This window comes from Vicugna pacos, chromosome 12 (genome assembly GCF_048564905.1).
Source record: "Vicugna pacos chromosome 12, VicPac4, whole genome shotgun sequence".
Classification (NCBI taxonomy): domain Eukaryota; kingdom Metazoa; phylum Chordata; class Mammalia; order Artiodactyla; family Camelidae; genus Vicugna; species Vicugna pacos.
Genome location: NC_132998.1, coordinates 56,389,103 through 56,402,973, shown reverse-complemented (window position 1 = coordinate 56,402,973; position 13,871 = coordinate 56,389,103). Strand labels below are relative to the sequence as shown.

General features: G+C 50.8%; 1 protein-coding gene across 2 annotated transcripts in view; it reads left to right on the top strand.

The window, feature by feature from the left end:
* Window positions 1-13,871, top strand: part of MYH9 (myosin heavy chain 9) — an 87,829-nt gene that overhangs the window by 22,416 nt on the left and 51,542 nt on the right. For both annotated transcript variants that reach the window (XM_072973443.1, XM_072973444.1), the window contains 2 exons: window positions 8,839-9,190; window positions 13,134-13,290. In XM_072973443.1, coding sequence (XP_072829544.1) covers window positions 8,858-9,190; window positions 13,134-13,290 — 490 coding nt within the window. In that variant the 5' untranslated portion in view covers window positions 8,839-8,857. The remainder of the gene's footprint in view (window positions 1-8,838; window positions 9,191-13,133; window positions 13,291-13,871) is intronic.

Below are 13,871 nucleotides of genomic sequence, written 5' to 3'. Positions count from 1 at the left end.
GCCTAAGTGGACAATGTGAAGCGGTTTTCCTCACGCAGGCTTTTCAGATCCTTTGTGTGCATCATGGCTCTGCAGGATGGCCATGGGCAACTGCAGCCCTCCTGGGCCATGAAACCCTCTTCTCTTGTGCAAATCACTGTGGCTGGGAGTCACTGGATTGTACCACATTGTTCTGTGTGGACTAGCATAACCTGGAGAAAGAGTCTCCAAACTTCTGGAAGGTTTTCCTAGGCCCCAGCTATCATTCCAGGAAGGATTAGGATTAATCTGGTCAGGAGGTCAAGACAGAGGAATTGGGAGGGGAATTCATGGTAAGTGTCAGATTCTTTGCTGGAACTTGAGTTACAACTCCTCCTATGGTAGGTATTTTTTCTCTTTCTAAAGCTAGGAAATTGTGGTGTTTCCAGCTGCAAGATCATAGGAATCATGAGCGGGGGATTCAAACCCAGGTCAGTCTGACTCCCAATTCACGTCTGTTCCATTCCATTCCATTCTATTCCATTCCACAACGGTGTGTTACAAACACTTATCTTGGGATTTGCAGAGTCAGTGCCCCACGTGGCAGTGGTTTCTGCAAGTTTGGAGTTGGTACCAGGGAACGTGCCTGGAGTACTTGCTTAGCAGGTGCAGACCGAGTGGCAGGAGAGGCAGGAAGGGCAACTGAGGACTTTGCCTGGGTCCCAACGAGGGCAGAGGCCACGCCACCCCAGCTGAGGTCCTTTCTGGTATGTCTGGTGGTAGACGGTAGACGTCTCCACCTTGGTTAATCAGGGGATGCTAGCTGGTTCCAGAAAACTGAGATGATTTATTCAACTGTATGCAGAGCTTCTTAGGGAACCAATAATTATCTTTAGTACTGTTTCTGTTTGTGGAATTGAAAGCCTCAGTATGCATTTCTTTCCCTTCTTGCTTGGGGGATATAAAAATTAGTGCATAAGTGGCTTGGATTTTGCTGAGACCCTTGTGTGTGCTTTCAGCTCGACTCTCCTGGGCCCTTCAGCTCTTTTCCTCTCTGGCCTCTTTGCACAGCTCAAGGGGATTTTTCCAGCCTCTTTGAAACCTTCCCTTTTGCTCCATCTGCCTCCTCTTCACCATGTTCCTTATTCATTCATTCCAGAAATGTTGAACTGAGCACCTGCCCCAGGTCAGGCATTGCTCTAGACATTTGAAATTGAGATGAATGAGAGCTGGTCCCTGTCCTCAGATAAAACTGCACATAATGACAATCCTGCTGTTTGATGACTGCGGTGGAGACAGGACAGAGCACAGAGGCAGGGGAGGGACACGCGAGACGTCTTTTCACAGCAATCAAGGAGGGCCTTACAGAAGATGGAGTGTTGAGCTGAGATTTGAGAGAGGGTTCCTGGTGCAGCGGACACCGCTGCTTTGAAGGCCCGGGGGCAGGGGCAGAGTGGGACAGGAAGGAAAGGATTATGAGGAGCTGGGGCTGGCTCTGACTGCAGAAGAAAGGAAGGGCAGGGGGAGAGGGAGGGCTGGGAGCACGGAGGAGATTAATGGGTAGGGTCACCCAGGGCCTACTCACTGTGCAAAGATGATTAGATTTTATTCTGGGGAAGCCCTTGAACAGTTGTGAATAGGCAAGTAATATCAATGAATGAGGAAGTAGCCTGAATCGAAATGGAGCTGCTGAGTCATCCTGAAGGCAGTGAGGAGGTTGTTGGAAGGAGGTAGAAGGTGCAGGGGAAGAAGAGCAGCTATAACAGCCCAGGAAGGAGGGGACGCAGGCCTGGCTAGTCTAGAATGGGCACCGGCCATGAGGTTGGTGGGGGACTTGCCAAGCCACCAGGGAGGAGTTTACAGTGACTGTCTTGGGTGACCAGATGGACAGTGTCATAGCCAGAGCTGCAGATCCGGAAGAGAGGGAAGGTTTGGCGGGGAGGGGTGATGGTTCTTGTGGATCCCTCCAGGTGGAGGCACCCCTTGGGTGGGTGGGAGACATTCTTCTGGATATCATCCCTGGGACTAATCCTGATTTGCCAAAACCATCCAGTAAACAGCATTTGGTGGATTTCCCAGGATGCTGGGGCGAGCTGGCACAGTCGTGGGAGCCCCCCACCTCCCCCCCATCCCCACAACGTGGCGGTTTCCTGTCTTCCGTTAATCACCTGGACCTCTTGATGCTGGTGAACTTTGCTTATGAGTCACTGGCTGAGCTGCCGTGTTGGATGCTCTGAAGGAGATTCATGTCCTACCTGATCTTTTTTTTTAAGTTGGGCATTTAGGATCTTTAAAGCACAGTCCAGTAGTGATCATATCCCTTAAAAGACAGTGTACTACAAGGGACAGGCCTTCCTTGGTGACAGCGCCATCCATAATGGTCATTGTTTGGGTCCTGGAGGTCATTTTGCTCTGAGGACTTCTGTTTTCAGATTTGGCTTGTATAGTTCAGAGTTGGGTGAGAATTCACTCAGCAGAGGCCTAGGTCCCTGATGCAACATTTGCTCATACTAAACCCTTAAGTCAGAGGTTCTCAACTGGGGGCAGTTCCCCCCCCACTCCCCACCTTTGGCAACGTCTGGAGACACTTTTGGTTGTCAAAACTGGGGACCAAGTGCTACCGTCGTCTAGTGGGTAGAGGTCAGGGATGCTGTTGGGTATCTCAGAATGCCCAGCAGAGCCCTCACCACAAAGAGTTACCCGGCCCCAAGTGTTCATACTGCTGAGGTTGAGAAGCCCTGCCTCAACTGACCACATAATTTCCTAGTCCGTGAAAAACGGCACCTCTCCTCCCTTGGCCTGGAATACTTTTTGACTGTTTCTTCCCCTCCCCCATCAATATTCCACTGATCTTCCAGGACCCAGCTGAAATGTCACCTCCCCCATGAAACACTCCCTTGAGCTTCCAAGTTTTCCATTGTATTACCCCTTTCTCTGTTCCTAAAGCAAGTTGCTTGTTCCTCTTCTTCCTTCATTAAGTCTTGATTGGTGGTTGGTTGAATCCGAAGATGTGGGACCCGGCTGTACTTCCTCTTCATCCATATGGCCCATCTGTCTGTTGGGCGCCCACCACATTTGATGTTGAGTGAAAGGGACAGAAAACCAAGGAGCTTGCTCTGCCCACACTATGTAGAGCCCCAGACTGACACTTCTCTAGTGATAAATATGTCTGTTCTGTTGTCCCACTACGTTATTAAAGCTCCTTGGGTCCTTAACACTTTTGTCGCAATGTTTTGACACATAGAGCCTCAGAATGTGTTAGTTGATTGAAAAAGTAAATCTGATGGGTTTGAAAATTTCTATGTTATTTCAGCAACTGCTTTCATAGACCCTTCCTTATCCGTGGAACTCAGACACCTTGATAAGTTTCATTTAACTTGAAAGCACTGGCTGTACGGGGAAAGAGAAGGACTGTGTTTACTGTGGTCTCTGGGATTGGGGTGGAGATTAAAAAAAAAAATCATACAGGCCTGCTTGCATACATCAGTAACTAAGCTGTAACAGGGCTCTGGTGTCTGGGTTGAGGGTGCGGGTCTCTGAACTGGAACCTGGGTGTAGAGAACCTGAATGGCTCTGCCAAGGTCACAGCCCTCACTTTCTTACTTTTAGCTCTGGCTGAATTTAAGGTGGAAGTATGAAGAGTCCCTTGTGCAAACCAGTGCAAGGACATGGAGTTTGCAGCCTCGAGTTGGTATAATTAATGTCTGTTTCTACTGGTTTGCTTCCCCAGGGGCTTCTCAGTTCGTCTTCTCCCCCACAGCCCCAGAGAGCTTGCAGGAAGGTGGTCTAAGTGGAAACCACAGGGCATTGCAGCTGAGAGGCCCTGAGTTTGAACCTGGGTTTGGTGACTTGGCCGAGCCTCATTTCCCTCATCTGTCAAATGAATCTGATGACAGTATCTTATGAAATGATGGTGAGGACTGAGTGAGAAAATGGACAGCTTACTAGCGGGCCCTCAGTACTTTAGATAAGATAGTAGCTTTAAGACGAGTTGCGATGGCTTGAAAGCTCCAAGCCTAGAACTTGGCCCATGGAAGGCTTTACATAAATCCTACTGTCTAGGAATGGAAAAGCTCACAGTGTTTGGACCTCTGATTTGTCCTAGTAGAATAAATTCTGTCTTTAAGGAGCCTAGCTGCTGCTTTTCCATACAGGCACCCAAGTAAGTAAAAAGAGAAGTAACCAGAGGGAGGGAGGGGAGGAGAGAGGGAGAGGATTCCTTGGGAAAACAGGAAAGAGTAAAAAATCCAAATGGATCTCTGGGGGGAAGGGGAGAAGGCACATAATCGAGGAATGACATTTTGGGTTGAAAGCAGAGGTTTTTGGTCAACCTATTTACTTTCAGTTTCATCATTTCCTGAGAATCCTAATTTAGCCTCTGGTTGTGTCCTCCCGATTATGGCCTAAAAAGGCAACTACTTGGGTTTCTTGGAGTTGGACTGGCACCCGCAGGAAGCCGGCATGGGAAGGGCCGGCCTCAGCCCCATCTGATCTCCACTGGGCCAGAGCTGCCTTCTTTCTCCTTAACTCCTTGCTAGCCTGCCGAGTCCCATAGCTTCCCAGGACTTCTGAGGTTCCCTGATCTGAGCCATGAGCTCTCTCCTGCAGTTTTCTTAGTGCTGGTGTGGTTACTGCCACGTGGATACCCTGCCCAAGTGGTGGAGCACACCAGTCTACCCTCCTAATACATCTTGGGGCCATAAAAATGCCCAGATGTTCCTTTGCTCCCATAACTCTACTTGAGAATTTATCTCAAGGTGGTCCACTCGATAAGAGGGAAGGACCTAGTCAGTGGTGGTTTTTGAAAAAAAAAAAATCACTTTGGACTATTCTGCAGCCATTAAAAGCGATCGATCACCAGCTAGGCCTTGGAGTCAGGGGTCGTGGGTTCGAGTCCTCTCCGTCCCAGCTGTTTGAACGAGTGGAGTCACTTCCCTCTCAGAGTCTTTGCATCACCACCTGCACAGCGAAGCATTTGGATAAAAAGGCTTAACAAGCAAATCGCGGCCCTGTGGGGAAAAATGGTCAGAGTAAGAAGGGAAAGAACAAAATGAGAAACTCCATGCTCTGCCTGTGATAGTTAAAAATCAAGTGTCTCTGTGCACTAGGACTAGAAGGGACCATAAAAAAAAAGAGATAATTGATTTTTGCAGGGGAGAGTGTCGGGAATTTGGTGGGGGTGTATTTTTCTTTTGTAATCCTTTATAATACATGTAGGTTTTTTTTCGGTAGTGGGGAAGTAATTAAGTTTAATTGTTGATTGATTTATTTAAATGGAGGTACTGGGGATTGAACCCAGGATCTTGTGCATGCTAAGCATGTACTCTACCACTGAGCTATATACTGTCTCCCGTACACACAGTTTAAAAAAAAATTCAGAGGCCGGTTAGCGTGGTCCCAGGATGGGGCAGGGAGAAGTGGCTGCTTGCTGGCTGCTGTACTCAGGCAGTCACCTCCATCGTGTCCTCTCTGTAATGCCCCTTGCTTCATTGCTAACGGCGCTTAACAGTGGCATCTTGCTTCACCTGCATCCTCAGAGGTGAGGGTTAAAGTGTCTGCATCACTGGCCTCCCCACCGGGCACACGTGAGTCAGCAGCTGCTGGGGCCCAGAAGCCTCTCCCTGAAACAGGTGGAGATGGGAGCTCAGCTGCAGCCCTGTGGCCCCTGAATCCTTGTATGCGGATGTTCCTGTCCAGGTCGGGTGGCAGGGCTCGAATAGAAACCCCGTTGTTTGTCATGGTCTCTGCAGGCCTCCCCCAGGTCCAGCCCGTGTATTGATCTTGGCATTGCTGCTAACCCACGTCATTCCAGAAGAGTTGCTGAAACCAAATAGTTCTGTCCTTGATCTGGCCACACAAGGCCCAGCCATGTTTAATGAAAAGTTCTGCCCAGAGAGAGAGGCACTCAGGCCAGTGGGGACTCCTGCAGCCCCACTATCCACAGGGGGCTTGGCATCCAGCTCTGAGGAGACGTGGTGTACCCCTCTCTCTTAACAAGAAGTGTGGCTTGCCCTGCTGGTCTCTGATGGTTATCAGAGGTAGACAGTGCTGGCCGGTACCTGCCCCCCTGCCCTCCCGCTGAGGCCACAATGTAGGGCAGACTCGGGAGCCGAGGGTGGTGGTTTGGGTGGAACTTTTGTCCTGCTTACCTGCTGCAGTATTCCTGGCCTCCAGCACAGGCTCACTGATGAAAGGGCTGGGCAGTTTACCCAGATTTCCAGCTGAGTGCCGGGGCCTGCAGCCTGCTGGCAGCCTGCATGCTCTTTGCTCTTGGTTCCCCCAGGGTTGGAATCGCCGGGGTGACCTGGAGTCTGATGAGGGCCAGAAGTCACTCTGCTGTCACTGACAGGCTGCTCACTGTGGACTGTAACCAGCTGAGGGAGCGAGAATGCTGAATTTTACCACTGACAGGCCACAGGGTCCACACCGGGAAGGCTCATTCTCAGCCTCCCTGCCTGCCTGCCTGATAACTCTTTGTAAATATTTGTCAAATGTTGTGGGATGCCTTCCCCTGTATTCTGTTTTTCACTCAGCTTATTGACAGTTTCAGCCCAGCTCCAGTGCCGGCCTGACTTCTCTTGCAAGACCCCAGGAACAAGTGTGCTAGGAAGAGTCCAGGCTTGGGAGCCAGGGAGATCTGGGTTAGCCCAGGACTAGGCTGGACGACTCTGGGCAAGTGACTTGCCCTCTCTGAGCTGGTTTCCTCATTAGTAAACTGAGGATAATAAAAGCTTTTTTCCAGGATGCTGGACGGTTAAGTGAGGTTGTGAATAAATGGGTACTGGGGATTGATGTTGGTAGGTAGGTACTTAATGACTGGCCCTTTCCCCTCACTGGGCTGGGTCAGTGGAACTCTTAATGAATAGCAGACTTAGGATTTTGGGGGATAAGGTGGACGTGGATCCGTTTTTGCATTTTGATGGGAGACTGTTTTATCCTTTCTGGTTTTGAGGTCTACAGAAAGGCCGAGAACCAGCAGCCGGTGAGGTCCTGTGCTCAGTGACTGCTGCAAGGTCTCGAGCATGGTGGTGACATGATTAGGGAGAGTGGTTTTGGGAGCCTGGATGCTAGGACTTTGCAGAGAACGACTGTCCTGTGGTCAGATGGACGGCAGAGCGGCAGAGGAAAACTGGTATTTACTCTGGCAGAGAGAAGCCTTTGATTTGCTTGAATGGACTGGCCAGTGTGCAAGCAAGGACAGCCCAAAGTGGGCCTGTTTAGCCCCCAGCCCCCAGCCCCAGACAGATGATGAGGCTGGCCAGGTGGTTTTCAGCCATCCCATTCCTGCCTTGTTCACTGCTGCCTAACTCTGGGCCATGTCTGCTTCTCCTGGGGGTGGTCCTTGCAGGTGGATTGTGCCCCTTGGTCCCCGACAGAGGCTGCCAGGGATTGCTTGTGCTGGGAATGTAAACAAAGCCACTGGTTCAGCTTGCTGGGGAGGCTGCCAGGCTCTGCTCCTTGGACTTGCCTTTCCTCTTTGGGGGCGGGGGGGGGTGAGGGAAGGGGCATAACTAGCAGATTTCCTGGAAAACAGCCTCTCCTGGAGTGAGTCCAGAGAGCCCCTCAGCCTTGATCTGGAAACCATTTAATGAGCCCAGATAAGAAGGCCTGGGCGGCCCAGACTTTCTCTTTTGTTCTCTCCCTCTCAAGCCTCCAGCCTCCTTGGCATCTAAGTTCCTGTTGGGATCTGGAAGCACGAAAGCCTGTGTGACCCTGGATTTGGATCTGGGGCCTGGGGAGGGGGCCTTGATCTCACAAGGGAAAAGCCCCCCTGTGTCCTGTACTAGGCAGTGAGCTTCTGGGTTGTTCCTCTGCTGGCCGTGGGCTGGCTCGGTCTTAGACCAGGGTTTCTAAGTCCTGCTGTTGTCAGAGCAGCTGTCCCCTCAGCTGATCTTAGCCTGAGCCTTTGAGCAGGAGTAAATACTGTGGTTAGACTGTGGAAAGACCATGGGACCAAGAGACCAGAGTCCTTCCTGGGTGACCCTGGACAAAGCCCCTTACCTCCAAGGAGCTTCTGTTCCCTCATCTGTACGATGAGATATTAATACGTACCTAACCTACCTTATAGAGTGGTTAGGATGGGGATCTTCTGAGATAGTGAAGTGTGTGTGATAGTTTTTCATAAACTATAAAACTACAGAGATATAAGGGATTATTATTTCATCATTTTTGTTTTGCAAATGAACTTCAAAAAAAAAAAAAAAGCCAACGCACATGAGCTTAAGTTCTCCTGGCCCATAAATTGTGAGGGTTGTCTTTTCACATGGGTGCCCCAGGAGGGAAACGTTCACTACTCTCCATGGTGTTTCCTGGAGCCTGACTTCTTTTCTTCTCAGTTTCTTTCTTTGGCCTCTATTACCAAGGTGGAATTAAAATCTGTTGTGTTTTCCTCTCTTGGTTGACTCTGTGAGATAAGAAAAAGTTTTTTAGACTGGAGACTTCCACTCTGTGCAATTGTAGTCAGTTATCTTTTTTACACCAAATAGAAACCTGTTCTTGTTGGACGTCCTCTTACTAAATTATGTGGTCACTTTCTGGCCTCAGCAGGTGTAGCTTAGTGACTATAATTACATCTGTCTTTGAGATTCTGATTGTGCTCATCATTTGGCACAATTGTTGTTTATAGATTTGTTTGATTGTGCATTGATCCTGGGATACATCTTACCATTATTTTCTTACAGAATCCCTGATATCAGTTGTTTTTTCAGCGATGAACATCTTTCTTCCAAAAGTAGAGAGTGAGAAAATTCTGGCAAGTTGTACAGCCTGGTTATTTAGAGTTTTACTTATGCTGCTGTAAAACTTGTAGAGATATGAGATGAGTGATGCTCGTTTGGCTGGTGTAGTTGCAGCTAATGTTTTGTCCTTTTCCTCCCTCAGATCCTGGCTGTAAGTCACCATGGCGCAACAAGCAGCCGATAAGTATCTCTATGTGGATAAAAACTTCATCAATAACCCGCTGGCCCAGGCGGACTGGGCTGCCAAGAAGCTGGTATGGGTGCCTTCCGACAAGAGTGGCTTTGAGCCTGCCAGCCTCAAGGAAGAAGTGGGCGAGGAGGCCATTGTGGAGCTGGTGGAGAACGGGAAGAAGGTGAAGGTGAACAAGGATGACATCCAGAAGATGAACCCGCCCAAGTTCTCCAAGGTGGAGGACATGGCAGAGCTCACGTGCCTCAACGAAGCCTCGGTGCTGCACAACCTCAAGGAGCGCTACTACTCAGGGCTCATCTACGTAAGTGGGCGGCGGGGGTGGGGGAGGGGGTGCCTCCAGGGCTTATTTACATAAGTGGGCGGGATTCTGCAGGTGGGTGGGGCTCCAGGGCTAATCTACGTAAGTGGGCGGGGCTCTGTGCTCTGGAGGGCAGACCTACCAAGGAGATATACGGAACAGTCGAAGTGGAAAAGTGCTCTTTTACAGAACACCTTAGCCCAACTTTCTAATCTGGCAGGTGGGGAGAATTGAGGCCCAAAGAGGGCAAGGGACTTAGGCAGGGTCCCACAGCTAGGTGTTTGGCAGGGCTGAGACTGGAACTCGGGTTTCCTGGCTATCAGCCCAGTTACCTGTTTCTCAATGAGGGTATTGCATGGACCAAATTAAAAGTCCCTGTCTCTCCAGGTATTAACCACTGAAATTCAAAATTAGTGACCTTCAGAAAAACAAATGGTCTTAAAGGAAGTATTGCTTGTCTGTGGAGGGGAGATAGGAGCTAACTCCTGTTGTCTGGGAAGAGGACTCTCCCCTTGGCATCTTTGATAGCTTATGTTAGAACCACCCTGCTGTCAGTAAAGCAGAGTGATTCAGAGCATTGGAGTTGGCGCCTCCAGGACCTGGTTCCAATCCCAGCTCTGCCCCTTCCTAACCATGTGACATGGCTACATGGGGCCTCACTTCCTTGTCTGCAAGGAGTCCTGAGAACGTTGTAAAGTGCCAGCCAGCCCTGGGCTCACACAGCACCTGAGCTCTGTAGCTGCTGCCATCTGTCGTAGGAGAAGGTAACTCAGACCCTCTACCTGGTCTATTACAGATGTCATTGTTCAGCTTGGGTCCTGTTGGAGATTTGCTGAGCATGGAACAAGTCGGCGTCTTGCACTTAACCTACCAGTTGGCTGCAAATCGAAATACTAGTTATGAAAGTGCATTCAATATTAGTTCAATATTAGTTGCTTCATCTTTACTCTTTTTAAATGGAGATATTGGCAGTTGAACCCAGGACCTTGTGCATGCCAAGCACACTGCACTCTACCACTGAGCTATACTCACGCCCCTCCTCTTCACTCTTAAAGTGTGGGTTTTACTTTCTAGATGAGTGTGAGCCTACAATTTCATTTGTAGGACCTGAGCTTTTTCTCTGGAACTCTTCAGCTGGAGGCATTAACTCCCATCTTTGCTTCTTTGCTGGCACCTCAGATCTTCCCGCCTCAGACCAGCCTCCTCCTCCGCATCCTCACCAGAAGGAAGTCGATTGTCTGTACAGTTGCCCTGATGGAGACCCCAGCAGGTGCAGAGCTGCGGGGAGATCAAAGCCACTCAGTGGGGCTGCCCAGGCCGGGGGTGCTGCCTCATTCACAGGCCCCCCTTCTGCACACAACGTTCCAAATTGCGACCCCGGGAGCCTTTGTGCGGCGTGTTTGCCCGGCGTTGTGGGCGGTGTGGCTAATTGTGCGCCACAGCTGCTCTGTCTGTTTCTTCGGTTGGGGGGAGGCCTGGGCACAGGGGATGGTCGGGCACAAAGGGCCTCTGTGGCCCGTGAATGGAGCAGCTACCCAGCGTGGCCATGTGGGAGTGAAGCCACTTGCTCAGCGTCTGCGCCTCCACGGGCCTCCGTGAGAGGGGCTTGCGATGAGTCCCCTTCCTCCCACCTGAGCTGTAGCGCTCATTCCATGGGGCTTAGTTTGATTGCCCACTGATTCAATGGAATTAGCCCAGAGAACTTTGAGGCCCTCTCGAACCCTTCACAGGACCATATGCCCACCAGTTGGAACGTTGGAACATTGTGTGCAGAAGGGGGGGCCTGTCAGAAAAACTTGTCCTTGTAACCCCCAGACCCCTTCTGCTGTCACTGCCAGCTGTTTCCAAACATCTGGCCCCATGGCCTGCTTTAAAAGTGTGGCCACGTGTCCTTTGCTTTCAACGGGCTGGATTTCCTAGAGTGTGGGTTCTCTCAAACCTCAGGAACAGAGCTCCCTTGTTTCTGAGCTCCTGGGATGACCTCGCCGTTCCCTGGGCTCCTGTCTCATTCCCCACCCGACAGTCACGGAGGGAAAGCCAGAGGCTCCCCGTGGCACTCTTGGCTTCCTGTAATACCTCAGCCGCAGGTTGCCAGCACCACGTGCAGACTTCCTTGTTTCGGCGCTTTCCTGGTCCCTTGTGAAAAGAATAGTTGGAGGGAAAACAAATGACTGATTATCCCAAGAAGAAAGGCAATTAATTAAGGGCCCTATGTCCCCTCCTCCAAGCAAAAGAGACAGCCAAAAGCACTTGTTCACTTCCAAACTCAGCTGCTCCTTTGCATGCCGTCCTGTGCGTGGTTGGTGGGTCCCTCCAGAGTTCTGCTCTCAGCCTGACTTCTACTTGGCAAGTCCAAGACCTGTAGCCCTCGGCCAGTGCTGGGAAGAACCTTTGTCCTCACAGCTGTTTCCTGTGTGGACCCTGTGTTTGGATTCAGCCACAAGATCCACCCTCAGTTTTGGCGAGATGGGAGAGGGTGGGGTGGACGGGACTGGATTGACACATTCTCAGCCTCTCAGATGTTGGCTGCTATTGGGTTGAGCGGCCAAACTGTGGACGGTGAGGGTGAAGGGTGCTTGTAGTGAGGGAACCAAAAAGATGCGGGGAGCTCGGAGAACCAGCTTCCATGACCAAGGAGGTCTGCAGTGGGGGTGTAAGACCTGGGTCTTTTCCCAGCTCTGCCAGGACCTGCCTTCATAGCCTCCAGCCATCACTCAGCAGTCGGGGCTGCAGGTGTGTGTGAGTCATGGCTGGTGGGCATCTCTTTGCCTGGCTCCTCTGAGCCTGTTTTCCTAGGGAGAAGGTACTGAGTTGCTTCAGCTGCCTCAAGTGAGCTGTGGCCCTCCCACCCCCACCCCAGTGAGCACCTGTCACCTGGGTGGTCTCCAGGGTCTCACCCAGCTTTAAGGAGTCTTTTATTTTTTTTCCCCTTTCGGTGAGGGAGGGGGATCTTGGAAGAAAAAAGTAGCAGGAAAATTATTAGAAAAAGAAGATGCTAAGGAACAGACTGTTGCCCCTGGAAACCGCCCTCCTGACCTACCCCGAGCCCCTCTCCACGCCTGAGCCGGGCACCGAGCCGGGCACTGAGCCGGGCGCCGTGCCGATCCCCAGAACCACTCAGTGAGGAGTAGATGTCTGCCTGTGCCCATATTTCAGGCCGAGAAATGGAGAGAGAGGGAGGCTAAGAAACTTGCTCTTGCTGAAGCTTGACTCTGGGATCTGATTTTAACTTGGTCAGCTCAGGCTTGGGGTATCGGGGTATTCTCAGGAGCCTCACATTAAGAGTGTTGAGTAACTGGGTTCCCGTTCAGAGAAGACCGGAGTCTTGAAGGAGGCTCACAGAGGACATGAAAGGGATCTTTAAGGTTTTTAGAGATTTTACATGAGCGTCTCTGGAAGATTCTAGGGAGAGAGGTATCTGTCAGTGATCTGCTGTCCCATACTGGATCTAGGTGGTTGAGGAGTGCATTGAGTCTTTCCCAGTGCTGGAAGAGTTGAGGCTTAAACATCTCGGAGCCCTTCAGGGTAGAATAGTTTGTGTTTACAGACAGTCGCTTGCCGCAGCCAAATCCTTTTCTCCTTTTGCATCTCTCATGATGACAAACACATCTCTTATTGTCCTTGGATCCGAGTTTTGTAACTGGACTCCTACTGTCCACGAAGCCCGCTACGAATCTCACCCCATGCACATGCTGGTCGACACACACAGCTGGCAGCAGTCACGCAGTCAAGGGAGGCCCCTCACTGAGAGAGCAGAGACGGTGCCGGCATTCCCACGCCTCGGCAGGTCTGTCGGAGCAGGGCTGGAGAATGAGCGGCTCCACGAGTGCTTTCACGCCAGGCTGACTCAGGCTCCTTGGAGGCAGCATACGTTTTGCTACAAGGCTTGCATGCCGTTAAGAATCAGACTTCCTAACCCGTTCCTGATTGCCTCTCTTTTCTTTAGACTTATTCAGGCCTGTTCTGTGTGGTCATCAATCCCTATAAGAACCTGCCCATCTACTCGGAAGAGATTGTGGAAATGTACAAGGGCAAGAAGAGACATGAGATGCCCCCCCACATCTACGCCATCACAGACACCGCCTACAGGAGTATGATGCAAGGTGAGTGCCGTGGCCTCCCCAGGGGCTGAGTCTTTACTGCAGCCTCGTCAGCACCTTTGCAGGTGCTCATTCACGCTCGCAGTCATGGTGATCTTGTGGCTGGATCATTGCTGATGGCACTGGTGATGGGGCCGTGCACCGTGGAGGTCTAAGCCATCATGTGAGAGCCAAGGCCAGTGGCTGTCAAAGGAGATGTTTTTATGCTGATGGGATGTTCCAGAAGCTTAAAAAAAAAACAAAACATTTCCTAATTATTTTCCCAATGTCTCATTCATGTCATGACCTCCTGCGCCAGTCCCCTTGCTTCTAGGCCTCTTCTCCTACCAGTTACTCCCTTTTCTCTGTGTTTTCACCTCATTCTCTTTTCTCCAGTCTGGAAACGTGCTTGAGTTTTCACATCTTTAGAAAAATGGGGGGACACAGAGTCGTGGATTCTGTACCCCACTGTAGGTTGTCTCTGCTCTCTCTCCATCACAGTGGAGCTTTTTAGAGGAAGTATCTGCTCACTGGCTCCGTTCTCCACTTCTTAGTCACACATCGGGCCGCACCACCTCTCCAGACTGTCTGACAAAGGCCACCTT